Source organism: Vanacampus margaritifer, chromosome 6 (genome assembly GCF_051991255.1).
Source record: "Vanacampus margaritifer isolate UIUO_Vmar chromosome 6, RoL_Vmar_1.0, whole genome shotgun sequence".
NCBI classification, from domain to species: Eukaryota; Metazoa; Chordata; class Actinopteri; order Syngnathiformes; family Syngnathidae; genus Vanacampus; species Vanacampus margaritifer.
This window is the reverse complement of record NC_135437.1, coordinates 23976150-23995569: the sequence shown is the minus strand read 5'-3', so window position 1 is coordinate 23995569 and position 19420 is coordinate 23976150. Positions and strand designations below refer to the sequence as shown.

Genomic DNA, 19420 nt, shown 5'->3' with positions numbered 1-19420 from the left:
AAAATTCTGTCTTTACAAAAGACAATGACGCTCAGATTTGATTGACACTGTCAGGCAGCTGTATATTAAACAAAATGTTTATCCTTCTTTATCCTTATCTGTGTGTGTGTATATATACTGTAAGCAGTTTCAAATATTTTATTGACTTGTCTCACATAGCTTCCAGACAATGCAGAAGTTTAATTGGTTAAACCTTCTTCTTCTTCTTTCCCCCTTCCTAGCTCAGAAGCCATTCCCATGCAAATATTGCCCCTACAGTGCCTCCCAGAAGGGCAACCTGAAAACGCACGTCATCTGCGTCCACCGAAAGCCCTTTGACAACAGCTTGTACCCCGACCGCCGTCTCCGCCGCTCGCACACGCCGCAGCGCCTGTCCAGATCGCCACCGAGTATCGGGGAAGACAATCAGGCTGCGGGTAGAGAGCTAATCAACGTCACATCGCTCTGCGGAACTTGATGTTGTTGTCATGGAAACGGCTGATAAAGACAGTTATGATTATTGCTTTGGTAAGAACAACTGCGATGTTAAGTTAAAGGGGGCTATTATGCACTTTCTTATGATCTATAATGATATAATACGTTTGGGTGTTCATACACTAAGTACTAGATAACTGTTCATTGGCTTCTTCCCTCTTTTGTGGTTCTTTCAGACATATCTTACAGTGAAAGGAAGAAGGGTATTTTCAGCTGTGCAATGTGGGACTAAAGATCCCTTTTTGTTGATGTACATTCCAGTGTTTCTTGAAGATTCACAGTATGTATTTATCTGTAGCAACGGGGTTGCATATAATAATAATGATAATAAATAAAGTCCACTGTGATGTGAAAGTGTAACAACAGCAACAAGTGCAGTTCATTTCGACAACTTGTCCAAACACATAGCTTGTGTTTGCGCACATCTATCAGTTCAACGCTCGTCCAGTACGGAGAATGTACCCTGTCTGCCCAAAGCATTTGTTCCTTCATCCAGTAAATACCCTGCGTTACGTTATTTTATTTATTTTTGGTAAATATCACTCCATTTCCCTTCCAGTCCACAAGTCTTGTCTATCTGTCAGGATATGGTGCCAGATGTTCGGGCTTTCGCGGCGGCAGATGTAATGAAGTAGAATGTTGCACATCAGAGCTTCCATTTGTTCTGGATTCCACTCCAGGGAGAAAGGCTCTCTCACATATAATTATTGCCCATTAACTCCTGTGCTTTATGCCATAGTGCTGGAACACAATGCTCAATTAAGGGGAACCAAGGAAATTGGGAAAACTGTAGAGATTCATGATTGAATCTTTAAGAAAAAAAAAAAAGAGCATGATTGCTTTTGTGTTGTGTAAGTAAAATCTAGTCAAAAATGCTGCCATTTGTGACCATTACAGCATATGATCCACTATGCCCGCCGCCTGCCGTGCCAACATTCCGCCTGTACCCAGAGATCACCTTGGGCAGCTGTGTGCCTGTTCACATGAAGCCTTGTAGCCACGGTGATGTGACTTTGACTGACAGTCGTCCTGACAACTCCATTCAAGCGCCACCTGCTAGCTGTCAATCAGGACGGCCGTCCCGGGGCTATTGACGGCGCTGTCAGCCTGCGTGAGATGTGTCTGTCAAAGCCCACCCACTCTGCCACTCTGTCTGCCTGCCCGGGCCATCTGACATTTGTTTACTGTCGTCCTTCCCGAGCTTACTTTCGCCTCCCTTTAAGTGTGTCCTTCCCTTAAGAGACAACTCGCCCCTTAATCCCTGATCCAATCACAGATTCTTTGGCTGAGCATCATCATCACCCACTTTTTAGTGATGGAGTGCCTCAGAAACACTTGCGCATGTGACCCCATCCCAGCTTTGCCGCATGTCGTTCTTCTCCTCCTCCCCCCCCCCCCCCCTCCCCTCTGTGCTGCTCAGTCACCCTTCATCTGTCTACCTGACAGGTGACAAGGTCTGGGCCTCCAGCTGACTGGCTAATCGGGGGCCTGTCATACCTGTCAATACTTTTTCTGAACCATGCCAGGTCTTGTGAGTTTGACCAAGGACACAAGAGTTTTGCAAGGCTCCAAAAGCTTTGAGGGGAACTCAGTTGATTGTTCCCCTCCAATAGGCCGCTGAATGTGGGTGTCATCCTGTCAAACCTCCTAATTAGGCACACCATCCCTTAAAGCAACACCCTTTAATTAATACTGGGGATTAATTACGACTAATAGTGATGAATGTTTTACTTGACGTCGTGCTACTCTCGCCATTGTTGCACTCGGCTGCTCTGTCGTCTTTCCAGCTTCCTGACATGTTAGCATTCAAGTTTGGCTACATTTCTCACGTCATCCTGGAACCGCTCAAATAGAATTCAACAGAACTTATTTCAAGAAATGATTACGTTCTTTTTACATTTACAATGAGAACATTTGTTTCTAAATTTGAACAAATTGAAACGCAACCACCAAAAGATTCCATTTTCAGACCTGAGATGGGCTATGCTTGTCTTGTCAGGCTCACCTTGACCTTTTGCCAAGGATGACAACTTGTCAGTAAATCAGTCATCTTTCTCCAACATAAAAAGTAAGAAATGTCATTTCATACATTTTCACCGGTATTAAATTATTTCTCAGTCGAATCTTAAAGTCCGTCCTGAAGCTATTCTGATGGGAAGTTTGGGAAAGACCCTTTTCTACACCGCAATTACACATGCACATGGTTGAATGAGTGGTGTAGAAGCATTTGAAGGTTCTGACTTATTCATTATCATTCATTCAACACCTTTGGAATGAATGAAAACAGAGATTCTGAGTCAGACCATCTCCCAGATCTAACATCATTAATGGGGTTTCCATCCCAAATTTTTAAGCAAGTTTAGTGAAAACGCGAAAACTGAACATAAAAAAAAAAATCATTTTGTGACTATTGAGAAGAGAGGAGACTGCGCCATGAGATGATGTCATATGAGAGCGTTTCTCTGCCACAAGACACTCGACTGACAATCAACAAAGGTGATCATGGACAGATTGCCGATCGTTTCTTTGACGTTTTCCGTCGGGCGTGGCATTAAAGGTTTTGTTTCGCCTTGTCCTCCGCTCATTTGAAAACTAGAAAAGAAAGGGAGGAGCAATTGACGATGTGACAACACCCCAACATGACAACCAGCTCAGCCAGTTAAAATATTTCAATTCTTTCCCCGAACATCCCATAATGTATCATCCCCCACAATATGTACGTGTGACGTAATAGCTGGTCAAAACGTGCAAATGTACCCCCTTCATGCATGTACAGACGCTCCCCACCTTACGAACGAGTTACGTTCCGGACGATCGTTCGTAAGGTGAATTTGTTCGTAAGTTGCTTCAGTGCTATATTTTGTATTATAAGTTATGTTTAAAGCCTATATAAGTATATTGAAGGTTTATAGAAGTATGTTTAAGGCTTGTACAAGTAACCTGCATTGGTTTGTACTGAAAAAAACTTAATAAAATGGAGAGAATACGTACAGTACTGTACTGTACTACGTATGTTAGAGAGAGAGAGCGAAAGACACACACACAGTATGTACATGTACGTAATAAGATAAATAAAATGAAGTTTAACTTACTTTTGGAAGATGTACTCGATGCTTAAGGAGATGATGGAGGAGGAGGAAGAGGAGGATTTTATATCATGAGAGATTCTTCGTCGTCGCTGGAATCGGCTTCAAAAGTTATTTCCTGCTTCATGGGGACCGGCGTTTCTTCCTCCTCCTCCTCGACACGTTGCTGAGCCTCCAATGAGCTCTCACAGCGCCAAGCGTCGGTATTAGCGGCGGAAAGAAGCACTACGCGCAATACAAAATCTAACTTACAGCATTTCTTTCCGAACATTTTTCGACATACTGTACGCGCAGAAATGTTCGTATGTACCGTTGTTCGTAACTTGAATGTTCGTAAGTAGGGGAGCGTCTGTAAGCATTTTTGCTAACTTTAGGCCATTTTCACATTTCTAGTGTTTCCATTTAGTTTTTGTTTTGTTTACAATTCTTGACAATTTGAATAGCAATAGATGGATGAAATGAAAACCCACGTATTGACAAAATCTCAAATGTCCACTGTACCATACTCTTGCCCATATAGTGTCTGTCTATCTTAACTACTTTCTTCCCTTCAGAGTCATGTTTCCTTTTCTTTATGCTCGCCCCGTTATTATCCTCTCATCAGAGGCTCATCCGCAGATCACGCTTGAGGTCTTTCTCAGCCTCACCGAGATAGACGGGCCATGTTCGCCTAATCAGCCTCAATAAGGAAAGGAAACAGTTTGACAGGTCAGGTAATGAGAAGTAATGAATCACTAATCACAGTCTCCTACAACCCTCGGAGCACAGATGAAAAATTAAAGGTAATTAGCTTTCACAGTTGTGAAAACAATATTCAAGTTGGCATCACGTGGTACAGACCCGGCAGCAACATGCATCATCACCATGTCACAGTCCTATTAGGACGCTGTTATTGGAAAGCTGGCTCAGTAGTAGGTTTTCGTAAAAGGAGGCTTTAAAATGTCTCGCATCATTTTTTCCATTCCGGATCTTTCTAATGAAAACAAGGGAAAACTTGTTGATCTTGCCAAATCCCAAAGAAAGTAACACGCAACGGAAGAAGTGCGGCTAGTATTGCAGCGCGACTTCGCGCAAAGTCCGACTCCAGCGAGGAATGTAAAGTCATTGAGAGTCATGTGGTCAGCTGTGCAGAGCAGCGCGGCTCCTGCACTTGCTAGCGGAGTGACGGATGCTTTGACACAGCCTGTGTTTGACAAGACTGCGTGAGACTCAAAGTACAGGATCCAGACATGGGCTGTCAGTCAAAGCCAGCCCATCTCCCGGCTGAGACGTGCCAGTTTAGTCACACTTACAATGGAACTAATAGGCGTTAACTGGAGCAAGGCACACATATGGGCCCGCTAGAGCCCTGTGTCCCGAGGCTGGGATTGAACGAATGCCAAGGAACATAAGCCCGAGATATAAAAAGAATTACAAGGGAACAAATAAAACATGGGGATTATGTCAGTGTGAGAAATGGAGGCATTGTTATTCTGCATGCGTGCTGGCTTGCCTCTCTTGTTTCAGCTTCTATGGCCTTTGGGCTGCAGCCCCGCAGTCCTGCACCTGCTCGGACCATCCAGGAGCTTTGGAGGCGGAATGGAGATGAGATTGTGTAAATCAAAGAGGGGGAAAGTGGGACACAGTGGTCCGATTGAAACCAGATTGCTATATCTGTCAATGAAATGCATGCAAGGGACACACACGGTGAAAAAAGGTGGGCCAGGAACACCACAGAACTCTCTTAATGTGCTTTTTAGACTGCAATTTCCCTTCCATATGCAATGTTATAAATAGCAACAAATAGGAATAGAATTACCTAATTATGCTTCCTGGCGGCGTAGTGGTGCACTCACCTGACTTTGGTGCAAGTTCAGTGATGATGTGAATGTGTGTATGAATGATTGGCTGACGCTGGTGGATGGATAGATTTCACAAAAGACATTTGCGTGACCATTTCTTGCTTGATCAGATTCAGGACTTGATCAAAATGTGTTAATGTCACACCCGCTTGGCTGCTTGGCTCAAAAACTATTGGGCCCACTTGGGCCCCATTCCAAAGCCAGACAAAACTCTTAAGTAGGGATGCACCGAAATGAAAATGTTTGGCCGAAACGGAAAACCGAAAATGAAAAATGCTTGGCTGAAAACCGAAACCCTGAAAAAAAATTGTGCCAATTTTAACCATCATTCCATTTATTAGAATTAATCAAAATTATAATATTATTATAAAATATTTTTTTAGCACTGGCGTTTTAACAAAGCACAATATACATTGAAATGTGCCCACACCGCAGACATGTTGGCTGTTGGTACATTAAACACCAAATGAGGATCGAGCATTTTCTGGCAGTGCGATTGCACTTTATAGTCAATGTAGTTCAGACAGGCGGGCACGGATGTGTGCGGCAGGACAAGGTGCGGCGCACGGAGAGCGAATTTAGCCCCCACTTAGTTGGGTGTGACAATCAGTGCAATTTACCTTTACCTTACTTAAAATCGGCACATTCACATATTCAGCAACGTTTAAAAATAAATAAATACATTTGTTCGCACCAGCTAATCAGTTTCGGGAACAAACTGCAAAGTCACACACAGCGTCCTGTACAGGTCTGTTGCCACCCAGAGACAGAGTTAAGTGTTTAAAACTGTTGATAGCGATAGTGCTAGCATTAGCTAAAGTATTTAGCACGGCCACCGGGATGCCGGTGAAAAATCAACACAGCACACACAAACCGATTTCATTCATGAATGTTTCCTGGTTAGACGGGGAGTCTCACAGAACCTCTCAAGATTAAACGTGACTTCCAAGTCAACAAACATGGAGGACCAGTCACGATACTTCCTGGCGTGTTTTTAGCTGGGGGGGAGAAGCTAAAATCGAGTTAATTCTCCTGCCGGGTGAACCAGGCTTAAAGCAAGGCCAATAAAGTTGAACTTTGACAACACAGAGTCAATAGTCTCTCATCAATGAAAATAAGTCCAGAGGTGGGAGCAAGTAATTTATGTGCAAGTCACAAGCAAGTCTCGTTGCAACCTTCAAGTCTCAAGCAAGTCCCAAGTTACTGTTGAAAACAATCAAGCAAGTCAAGTCGAGTCATCATTCTGCTCCACTGTAAATTTCAGATGACATCATTGCCCCATTTTAGATACGATATCAACACAGTTTGAGAGTCCATGGAGAACTGGCTGCATTTTATGCAACCTAACTTTCTTCCACTGTTTATTATAAAATAATGGAAAAAGGTAGAAAGGAGAAAGTCTATTCTGTAATTTGGTAGATTCGAGGTATCATTGTCTGAACACAATATCGTGTGGACATTGACATTTTTGAATGTTCTAAAATGGTTGGCAGTGAATGAATTTTAACATTAGCAAATGCACTGCATGATGAATAGCTTGCCAGGTTGGCAGGGATTAAATAAAGCCTCATTTTTTCTATCTTTCTTGGTTCCTCCCTAAAAAGGCAAAGTATGATATAATGAAGATTTCCAATTCTAAAGAAGATGACTTATCAAGTCATATAGTTCAAGTTGAGTCAGATATCAAGTGCCAAGTCAAGTTCCCAGGTTTTTGTCAAGCAAGTCGTAAGTCCAAAAAATGGCATGTAAAGCCATCCAAAAGAATTATACAGACGCTCCCCTACTTTCGAGTTACGAACAACGGTACATACGAACATGTCTGCGCGCATGTCAAAAAATGTTCGGAAAGAGATGCTGTAAGTTAGATTTTTTATTGCGCACCTTTTTCCGAGTACTGTAGTGCTTCTTTCCGCCGCTAATACCGACGCTTGGCGCTGTGAGAGCTCACCTAGCATTGGAGGCTCAGCAACGTGTCGAGGAGGAGGAGGAAGAAGAAACGCCTGTCGCTCATAGATAAAGCCATCGCACTCTTCGAGCAGCAAGACCCAAATATTGAACGTTGCACAAAGGTTGCAAATCAATTGAATGACGCCATACAGTGCTACCGCATCATTTATGATGAAAAAAGAAGAAAACTGTGCAATCGTAGTTAGATCGCTTCTTTCGGCCAGTTTCTAGTAAATCCTCCAAGGAAGATACTCATCAACCCTCATCTTCTTCTCTGCGACCCTCAACTTCTTCCTACATTGAAGTTACGGAGGAGGAAGTAACTTTTGAAGCCCATTCCAGCGACGACGAAGAACCTCTCATGATATAAAATCCTCCTCTTCCTCCTCCTCCTCCTCCATCAAATCCTTAAGCATCGAGTACATCTTCCAAAAGTAAGTTAAACTTCATTTTATTTATCTTATTACGTACATGTACATACTGTGTGTGTCTTTCGCTCTCTCTCTAACATACGTAGTACAGTACTGTACGTATTCTCTTTATTTATTTATTTTTTTATTTTTTTATTTTTTTTTTCTCCAGGAGAGCTCAGTATTGTTCATTCGATTTGACATCATCATTGCTCTCCTTTTTTTTAAAAAAACAAACAAACAAATAAATTAAAAAAATTTAATAAATGTTTTTTTTTTTTTTTTAAATATATATACATATATATATATACATATACACACATACGTATTCCCTTTAAACATAAATTATAATACAAAATATAGCACTGAAGCAACTTACGAACAAATTCACCTTACGAACGATCGCTCGGAACGTAACTCGTTCGTAAGTTGGGGAGCGTCTGTACAGTCAGACAAGTCTATGTATGCAGTAATTCAGCAACTGAATAATGGCTTTGCGTTAAATCTAAAACACAAATTGGAAAAAGCATAAAACAGTCTGTCTAAAGCATTTTTAGTTCCATCATTTCTGAGCCTCAGTGCAGAAAACAAGGTCTGTCCAATATTTGGTTAATAACCAAAAAACATCCTCTGCCCCACGGCCAAAAGGATCTGTGAGAATCACTGGCCTGCCTGTTTGCATATTTTCCCTTTGCTTGTGTTTTCTTCACACACTTGCTCCCACGTTACAAAAACATGCATGTTAGGTTAATTGAAGGCCCCAAATCGTCCATAGGTGTGATTGTTGTTTTTCTAAACGTGCCCTGTGATTGACTGCCGTTTAACCCTCCTCTCAGACATTGTCAGCCAGAATAGGCTACAGCTCACCCATGACCCTAATGAGGAATAGCATTAAAGAAAATGGATGAATGGATGGATGTTCAACTCAAATATAAAGAGCCCCTCACCCGCTTGTATCGTGTTATCTCTCTAAATTCCTCTCATTGCCTTTCCTCTCCTCATTCTCCTGAGCAGACCTGTCTCGCATAACAAACAATTGCACCAAAACTCCATTAAAATCACTTCATGGGGATGTGAGAGTGCCTCAAGTTAAAGACTGTAATTGAAAAGCGTTTGACAAACCGTGCGACAAACCAAGGCGACAATAGACAAGCTGTGATTCTCACTTGAGTTATTCCGCGGGAATAATCAGCATCATTTCATTCCGCACCCTTTACAACGTGCTCGAATAGTACGTCAAATGCTGATTCTCACTTTTGTTGGTGCTAATGGACTTCAGATGGATACACGCCCAGATAATAATTTTCTTCTTCACAGTGTGAGTCACGGGAACCTGCACGCTTTTCCAATCATCTATCCACCACACTAAAACACAAATGAACTGCTTTGTGATTATTAGGATACGGTCACCTGAGATGCCTGCACATGACACTTTCTTTGTTTTTTAACATGCACATGACCGAGAAGTGGAAAGCCTGCGTGGCAAGAAGGCCCCGTCCGCTGATTTGAAGTGACAGGCACATCCTTGACAAACACACCTGTCATTGCTCAAGTCACATCACATTTACACTTCCAAAGGCAGGAGACAATAGAAGTGCGCAGGTGTGTGCGTGTGTGTGTCATAAAAGTTTCTTGAGCCCTTCAATGGCACTTTTTAAGGACAGACACTGCGCTCCAGCTGTTCTGCAGGAACACAGCCAGCTTCCCTCATTGGCGATGTTTATGAAATAAGACATCTGGCTATTTATTTTCTAACATGCGGCAAGAATGGATTTAATGTGCCAGAGCCTGCTGACCGTCGCACTGTGTGAGCTGGTCACACAAGCTTTTCGCCCTCTTTTTAGGGGGGGTGCTTGTAGAGACACGGGGAGGGGGAGCAAGCTGCAGCAATAATAAGCAGATTTTAATGATTTACTATAAATCAAGTGCCGAGGGAGGCCTCTGCTTGGGGAGACTGAGGGGGATGACAGCCCCTGACTCACACACCTCACAAATGCCTCGCTGATGATGTGTGTGCACTTTGCATCGTCAATCACTCACACGCACACACACATATGCGGCGCTTTTACAAAAACATGCTTTCAACACGCGCACACAGGTGTACACACACACACACACACACATGCACATGTGCAGACGCACATGTTTCTTGTCTCTAATGTCTCCTCTGCCGTGGCAGGGGACAAATCAATCATGAGTACAGAAGTTCAAAGGGGTAAAAGATTGTCTGCTCCCTTTTTTCCCGATGCTATTGATCCCATTTTACTGGCATCATCGCCAAGCTGTCTCGCAAACTCTGGGACGGCGATAGATTGAAAGAGGATGATTGAGAGAGGAGCTTGGGTGACATTCACTGTAATCTTAGCCCCCGCCACCCAGGCACAGATGAATCCAGTAACATTGCAAGTTTGGTTCATAAGCAGAATCGAATCAGACTCGTGGGCTAGAATGATTCAAGGGATTTTATAGTCACACTAAGTCACATTTTCACCTGATATGACCCAAAGTACAATACCCAAGGTCCCAGATCAGCCGAGTGAGTAGGAAGACTTGTCCATCCATCCATTTTCTTGACCGCTTTTCCTCACAAGGGTCGCGAGGGTGCTGGAGCCTATCCCAGCTGGCTTCGGGCAGTAGGCGGGGTACACCCTGAACTGGTTGCCAGCCAATCGCAGGGCACACAGAGACGAACAACCATACTCACAATCACACCTATGGACAATTTGGAGTGTTCGATTAACCTGCCATGCATGTCTTTGGAACGTGGGAGGAAACCGGAGTACCCAGTGAAAACCCACGCAAGCACGGGGAGAACATGCAAACTCCACCCAGGAAGGCCGAAGCCCAGACTTGATCTCACGTCCTCTGCACTGGGAGGCGGACGTGCTAACCAGTCAGCCACCGTGCTGCCCAGGAAGACTTGTGAAAATTTAAATAAAACAAAAAAAATAAAGGAGATGCTTATTCACAGTTTGAATGTGTAGAAAGATGCAAATACAGCAAGATGTGAATGCAGAAGAATAACAAATGAAAAAAGGCAACAAGTGACACAGATGAAAGCTGTTTTCAGTTTTCTCCTGTCTATGCATTCCTTCCTCTGCTGTCAGAATGTATTCTAAACAGTCGAAAGGTGTCGTGCCATCTCCCGTCCCATAAAATTGATGACTTGGGAGACAACACATTCCGACGGCACGTCTTGAAGGGAAACAAGAGAGTGACGTGGAATGTTCCTCAGAATTTGGAAAATATTGATAAATGTGCATTTCGCGCCAGAAGTACGCGCCGCCTTTTCTTATCTGCTATTTAGATACACGTATGGGGAATATTCCGGGTAAATGATGAGCTGTTTAGTTTGAAAGCAACTCAGCCGCTGTCCGAGGAGCTCAGAATGACATACTGCAAGCAGATTTTTCCAAGAGTCATTTGTTTCTGTTGAACCTCTGGAGACATTTTAAACTTAAACTCATAAATGTCTAACAAGTTACATGATCCTATAACATTGCTTACAATCATAAATCCTCTATATAGGATCAAGGTTGTAAACAATAACTAACAAAATAGCTAAAACTAGAATTGAAAAAACAAAAAAAACATTTTTTTTAATGACATAAAATAAAAACAAATTACAAACAAAAAAAATTAAAATAACTGAAACTGCTGGCTGAATTTTCATAGATAGGCATTAATCCGCTCGGCGTAAAAAAATGTGTCGACCATGTTTGAGACTGCGTTGTGCCTCGCTGGGCATTCCGGCAGACGGAGCCCAGCACATCTGGTTGTTTGGTGACTAGATTAGACTAGACTAGATTTTAGACTCTGTAAAACCAGGCCTAACTCATGGCACAGGTGGTGTCATGTGATTTTGGTGGATTTGATCGAGGTGCAGGCAATCTGTGGTGGATGTCATCATATTTCATTCATAAATATGACAACAGCATGGGACAAACAATCTGAATCATTGTAGAAATCAAGTCATTGAATCAATTAATATGATAAGTGTCTTATAAATAATAGCACCAAAAAAAAAAAAAAAAAAAAACATTTATTATTTTTTTTTTAATTGATTTGTTTTTTTTTTTTGTTTTTTTTTTTTAAAAAGGAGAGCAATGATGATGTCAAATCGAATGAACAATACTGAGCTCTCCTGTAAAAAAAAAAAGAAAGAAAAAAATAAAAATAAATAAATAATAGCACCCCCTCTGACCGTGGTGTTTCGGGCAACTGTGTGGCTTTGGGGTGTCAATGGGTATCTGTCGCATTTGAACCGGTTTGGTTCCAATTCTCTGTACTTTGGAAACAATACCGGTACTTAATGGTACCAATTTTAGGTACTTTTCTTCTGTTGTTTGTGGTAATAAATATTAATTTATAATAATAATTTAAAAAAAACTTCAACTCACATTATTTTTCAATCAATAAAATTTGATGAATAATAAAACAACATCATAAAAAAAAAGATGAGCCAGAGAGGATGGAGTAAAAAATAAAAGTTTAACATTAAAAGTATACTTGATATATTCAATTAATATTACAAATTACAAAGTAAGAAACAAAGGTATTTTCAATGAATAACAAAATGAACAAAGCTAAGCAGTAGTACAGGGACAGAAGATGAATAGTTGTATTAGTGTGGTTCCTTGTGCAGTTGTTTTTCAAGAATGTTCCTGCCGCACGTAGCATGATGAATTCAAACCCACCTTGGACCGAAATCTAACAAAAATTGACAGTGGGAACATGACACAAATGACAATAAAGAGAATAATTGGGAGCAAACTCATTTTAATGTACCCAACGCGGTACGTAGGGAGAAGACTCCACCAATGTGCAGAGTAAGACTGCGCTATAAGCTAGACTTGTGCCTGGCACGAAAATAGGGCCCCTTGACTTTATACGCCACAATGAATTTGCACAAACACAAGTATAGCATTCAATATTCAGGAATTAGGGTAATTGTAAAGTGCCTCGAAACTATTTAGACTACGTTCGCAGGTCGTGATGCCCAATTTGGATTTTTTTTGTTAAATCCAATCTTTTTATGTGCTGTTCACGTGTTAGGCGTTCCATTCATTTGTCTTGTCTGCATACATTATGCAAATTCAACTGTGCGAACGCCCGTGCTCCTGGTTGATGGACTGTTTTCACGCTCGCTCCTGGTTGGCTGCTGTCATCGGCTCCGATTTATACCCACATACGAAAGAGGCCTAAGTCAGGTGTGAAAAAAATCGGAATTGTACCGTTCACACCGCATAAAAAAAATCTGATACTTCGGAATTGAGTCATATATTCGTAAACACTACACACCTGTACAAATTTGTGATGTAATTTTATGAATTTAAAAGAGCGGTTATTACCCAACAACACCAAGTTATATTATACAGTATGAATCCATATTGATGATGAAGCTCAAATTGTTTACCTTCACTTTTACAATGCAAACATCAGGCGATGATTTAGCTCAAATCCTTCACCACACTATAGGCATCCGTATATCACCGGCTGCCTGTCAGGCTGTTTATCACATTATGTTTATCATGTTATGATGATGCACAAGTTTAATTACGGATAGATGGATGCTTCATTTATCTTTCCCGTCGCTGACGTTTTGATTAAAATGTTTAAAGGATTATCCATAGTGCTCCTATTTGTGTCCTTGTGTTTGTCTTTTCAACTTTCATCCACTCATCTGATTTATTCCCTTGTCTATAAATAAGTAGACAGGGTCCATGTGATGGATTAGACTGTTGACATTGTACCAACTCCAGGTAAACAATTACTATTCATGCTTCATCGTTGCAGGATCTATACCAGGATGCTGCCACTTAGCGGGGGACAAAAGGTTAGATTGCAAGCTATTGTTCGGGATCTGCTCACAAATGTCTTTCCTTTTATATTACGCCGCAATTCGAGAAAATTTAATAGTAAGGCTGTTCTGCCAAAACCGAGGCGAGGGGAGTTTTTCACTTTTTGTTTTTACATCAGTATCATGTCAGGGACTGTGAAGTATCACTCCATGTTGGAAAGCCCAAACTGTAGTTTACGGCCACATCGCTCACTCCTCATACGTCCTTCATTGTTTATGCAGAATCCAGTGTGGCTCCAAACCTCAGAGCCCGTGGGCGGGATCCTGCTGTGGTCATAACGCTGATAGGAGCCATGAGTCACCGGGATAAGAAAGCAAGAAAAGAGGGGGTTAAATCTCTTTTTCAGTGTGTGTGTGCGTATGTGTGTGTGTGTGAGAAGTACATTGTGGGCCTACATCTGTCAGAGTGTGATTACAGTGTTAGGAGTTTATGAGACAGTCTCTGTAGCAACAATTATTCATGTCCCTCAGGCCACCAGAGTGAAAGGCCTTTCCCAGACAAGACTGGGAAAAAGAGGATTAGGGAGAATACTCGGAAGACGTGCGACAGGGGAAACTATGCTGCATCATACTGACATTCTTTCCCCCAAAAGAGTTATTTATCGTTTGCTCAATCAGATAACTAATTTGACTATGTTTTCTTTTATTATGACTGACGGAATCAAATGAAAAAAATATCATTGCTCCCAATCAAGTTAAAAACCTGTGAGACAGATGAGGGAAGAAGAATGTTCGTGGCAATGCCTGTATTGTTGATTATAAAATGTTAAAACTGTGAAATGTTTCTAATATTTCGATAAATATCTCTCTTCATGATGCAGGGTAGTTGTTAATTGAATACATCAATGTCAATCAATCAAACGAGACCTGTAATATCATTGGTACTGTAATTCTATAAATTATGCCACTCACCAACGATATTACCGCATATATTGTTAAACATTTAATTTGTTAGAAATTTCAGATTTAGATAATATTTTTTTGTTTTTATTAGGCTTGCCCCCCCCCTCACTAGCATCTTCCTTTCTTATCTAAGAAAGATAAACGAGTACTGACAGGGCTCACAGTCCCATCTCCATCTGTTGGTCAGTGTTTTTCATGTTCCTTGGACGGGTTGTGCCTGTTCAGTCAATTTTGTCGCTCTGGACTTGTGCATGTGCGATGACAATTAAGATCTATTCATTCATTCCTTAAAATATCCATTCATTATTAGCCCTGACATATTAATAATAGCTGGAAATTTGCAAGAAGAGTGGCTAATTGAATGCTGTCATGCAACTGGACTATGCAGTAGCGTATATTGATCAGTACAACAAATGTTCTTATTATTTATTATTTTATAAGTTAGAGGTAGGAGAAATAGTGATATAGCAAAGAATGTATATCTATTACAAATAAAATATGATCAAATATCAATGCTAGTTTTAAATATGGTCTGACCACTTTGATTTCTCTGTGTCAGTATATAACGAATCCGGAGGTGGTGCTCTTTAAATAAAATAAAATGTCCGTTATTATTCATTTGTTCATTTTCTATAAGTAAGTAAGTAATTAAGTGAGTTAGTCAGTCAGTCAATCCAATGCATTATATAAGGTTTACAGGACAGTCTGTACGCTCACACAAATGTATTTAAAAAAAACAACAACAGTATGTTCAAACCAAAATAGAAAACAACACATTAATAAAAGACTCACAAATAAGACTTATAGTGGGATGTAACATTTAATAAAATAAATAATTTATTGTGATATAGTGAGCCAAAGGCTTAAAGTCTATTTAAAAAGCAAAGTCAAAAGATCCATTTGAAAGTTTTTAGTTGAGTCTGCAACCCTTGGATGTAAGTGACTGAAAGGCGCGGTCACCACATGTGCGGGACAGTCGATAGATTAAGAGTGCACTGGGCAGAGGTGTGAGAGTGAATTAAATCACTGACACGGGAATGGGCTTGGCCAATAGAACAAGGATTTCGATCTGGATTCTGTACTAAAGGATTCCAGTGGAAGGGTTTAAGAACAAAGGTGAAATGAGTGTGTTTCCTGGAATTAGTGAGTAAGTAGACATTCGTACCACTTATTCTGTTAAGGTCAGGGAAGCGGCTGGATTATCCCATCAGAATTAATGCTGAATGAATGTGTGAGAGGCGGGGTTAACCCTGAATGTATCACTTGTCGATCACAGGGAAATTATGGATGGTGGTGGACAGCATACAAAGTCCAAATCTCAAACATCACCACTGTGAGGCATACGTGCCACAACTAAACTAAGTAAAGTTGTTATTCCCAAAGAGCAGAGCAGAGCAGAGCAGAGCAGAACATACTGCGTGCCGCAGTATCATATTGTCGCTGCTATGTGAAAAACACCTATTGTAGAATTGTCTGCAATGTGAACTACATTTTGTTTCGTTTTACAGTAACACATGATTTCTTGTTTGATTTTGTGTTCTTCACATGCATTTAAACCTTATTTGTGTACACGTCTTTTAGTCAAACCAATTCTACCTCATGTACTATTATTCTTCTTATTATTATTATTATAGGAAGTAAGGTTAATCATGGTTTTCACCTGTGTGTACGGAGTGGGCGGGGCCCTCTATATATGCGTATCAGCGCAGAGCTGTTTTGTTGTCGAATGTCAGGATCGGGACGCCTCGACGGTTGATGAACTAACTCTAACACTAATGCTGACGTTAATGCTTACACAAATGCTGACGCCGTGTACAAATACTGCGACTACTGTTACGTAAATGTGAACAAGTCTGTGAGGCGTGTGTGAGTGTGTTGATGTGTGTGCGTGTGAGCAATAAATAACAGTTGAGTTGTAGCCGCCGCGCCTGTCCTGTCTACCCTGTCTACCTAAAAAGTGGAGTTTAATTAAAAAACTGGACACTTATGTCTATTTATTTTCATTTTTTGTTTTATGTTTTTTGGGAGGAAACTGAATGCAGACACAATAACGTAAAAAAAAAAAAAATGGACATAAGTGTTTTTTTTACATAACGGCGACGATATAAATGTTTGTATGTTTATAATTATCGCCACATTTATTCTAAACTATGCCTTTCTAATGTGCTTTTCTTGTTAAACTGGTGGACTTACATTAGATGAAGTGATATAGTTTGGTTGAACATTTTGGTGTTTAAATATACATTATGTACACAGTTTAATTCTCCTTTCCCTTATGTGCTACTTTTACTGTAAATTTCAACTTGGTGTGAAAAAATAAGCAGCTTGAAGCAAGCACAATTTACTTCTTATTTGTAGAACTGTTAGCAAGCTAGTGAGCACAGGTGCTAAGGACCTTTTTTTTTTTTTTTTAAGTATGTATTAATATGTTGAAGTGTGTTTTAACAAGTTTCCAATTTCCTGCCGTTTTTATCCATCTCAGGGGGCGGCCATTTTGTCACTTGCTGTCGACTGTTGATGACATCAATGTTGCTCAGAGCTCAGGTAAAAAAAAAAAACAATCACAGCTCAGCCTCAGAAAACAGGTGAGCTGTGATTGGTCGTTGACTGAGATCTGAGCAACATTGATGTCATCATCAGTCGACAGCAAGTGGCAAAATGGCCGACACCTGAGATGGATAAAAAGGGCAGGATTTTGCTGTTTAACTCATATTCCACTAACACAATATTAACCAGAATACCTTATTTACACTAGTGGGCCTGCATAGAACATATTATCGTCAAAAACATATTTTTGGGGTAAGCGCAAAGGAAGTGGAAAACAACAACAACAAAAAAGCGTCTTTATATTGTACAGACGCTCCCCTACTTACGAACATTCGAGTTACGAACAACGGTACATACGAACATTTCTGCGCTTACAGTATGTCGAAAAATGTTCGGAAAGAAATGCTGTAAGTTAGATTTTGTATTGCGCGTAGTGCTTCTTTCCGCCGCTAATACCGACGATTGGCGCTGTGAGAGCTCATTGGAGGCTCAGCAACGTGTCGAGGAGGAGGAGGAAGAAACGCCGGTCCCCATGAAGGAGGAAATAACTTTTGAAGCCGATTCCAGCGACGACGAAGAATCTCTCATGATATAAAATCCTCCTCTTCCTCCTCCTCCATCATCTCCTTAAGCATCGAGTACATCTTCCAAAAGTAAGTTAAACTTCATTTTATTTATCTTATTACGTACATGTACATACTGTGTGTGTGTCTTTCGCTCTGTCTCTCTAACATACGTAGTACAGTACAGTACTGTACGTATTCTCTCCATTTTATTAAAAGTTTTTTTCAGTACAAACCAATGCAGGTTACTTGTACAAGCCTTAAACATATTTATATAAACCTTCAATATACTTATATAGGCTTTAAACATAAATTATAATACAAAATATAGCACTGAAGCAACTTACGAACAAATTCACCTTACGAACGATCGTCCAGAACGTAACTCGTTCGTAAGGTGGGGAGCGTCTGTACTTTTTTTTCCTTTCAAATCAAGGCTTTTTTGTGTATTTTTGTGTGACAGCAAATGTTGATTAACCACTTTTAAGTAGATAATCAACACTTACAGTGTTCTTTTAAGGCTAACAATAATGATGGCGACAAATCTAAATGTAAAAATATAATAATCTGAATGTCTTGTATGTGTGCGTGGTCCAGTGAGAATCCAAAGCAGTGTGAAAGACAAGCATCAAGAGAGTGAAAGCAGACGTGGATGTGGAGGCGCATTAGCAGACGGTGACAGCAGCAAGCAGCTGTTAGGACTCAGCTGTGATGGGTTGGGGGTGAGACAAAGCTGTGGCCCGTGGCTCATCGTCCAAGACGTGAGTGGTCCGTTTCCGTCTGAGTCGCCGTCACCTGACACTGGGCTGCTTTGACAAGTTGCGCCACCTTGTTGTGGCGTCCACAGGACTTTGTGTACACACACCATCGGCTTCCCTTACTCATGTTGTCCTGATAAATGGTCTCATGTGGAAAGGGTCTCAGGCAAGTGTGTGCGTCATGGAAAATTTGTCTCTTAAAGGAGGAATATTTAATGAGTTTTAACTGATGGACAGGATCACCTTAAGGGCTAGAAATACGCATGCACAGTTGGAGTGCAGGCAGAACATATCGCAGTGTTTTGGTAAGAGGTGATACAAAGATTATCGTTGCAATCATTTAGAGACGTCTACCTTGTCATAACTAGAGAATTGAATATTCATGTTGACAACAATTTGGATACAAATACCAAATACTTTAATATTATAACACTTGATATTTTTGGTCTCTCACAACATGTAAAAAGTCTGACACACACTCAAGGTCACGTTCTTGATTTCATTACCTCTAATGATGTTGACATTTTATCTGTTGAAGTAAAGGATTTGGCAATCTCAGATCATTTCTGTGTGTTCTTTGAACTACAAATAATCCCCAAAATTGAAGCAACCACTGACTGTCTATGAAAAAAAAAAAAACATAAATGAGAGCACAAGCACTACGTTTATGGAAATCACAGCTGTGTCACCACTTGTTGATGAATTTCTGGATAAGTTCACCCGGAAAATCTCCAATTTCATGGATTCTGTTGCTTCTATGAAAAACTAAGACAACCACTTGCTAACCTAAAACACCTCAGAGTACACCAGCACGAGCATAAATGACCAAAGTGGAGCCTAAGTGGAGAAAAACTAAACTGAGTCATCACTTCCAGTACATCCTTAGTCACACTTTTTTACTACTGACCGGAAATACTTCTCATGACGATGCCACATTCAAATAAATAATTGAATTATTTGTTCATTTGTTATTTTATAAAGTATAAATAACACTGTAAAGTAGGGACTCACTCAACTATTATGTGCAAATA

The 19420-nt window shown here is 40.7% G+C and overlaps 1 protein-coding gene across 4 annotated transcripts in view; it reads left to right on the top strand.

Moving 5' to 3' along the window:
- LOC144054297 (zinc finger protein 536-like) overlaps positions 1–831 on the top strand; it is a 36217-nt gene extending 35386 nt beyond the window's left edge. For 2 of the 4 annotated variants that reach the window (XM_077569576.1, XM_077569577.1), the window contains exon 4: positions 222–831. In XM_077569576.1, the coding sequence (XP_077425702.1) occupies positions 222–457 (236 nt within the window). In that variant the 3' untranslated portion in view covers positions 458–831. The remainder of the gene's footprint in view (positions 1–221) is intronic. The other 2 variants (XR_013294642.1, XM_077569578.1) reach the window with 2 other exon arrangements.
- Positions 832–19420: the final 18589 nt, after the last annotated feature.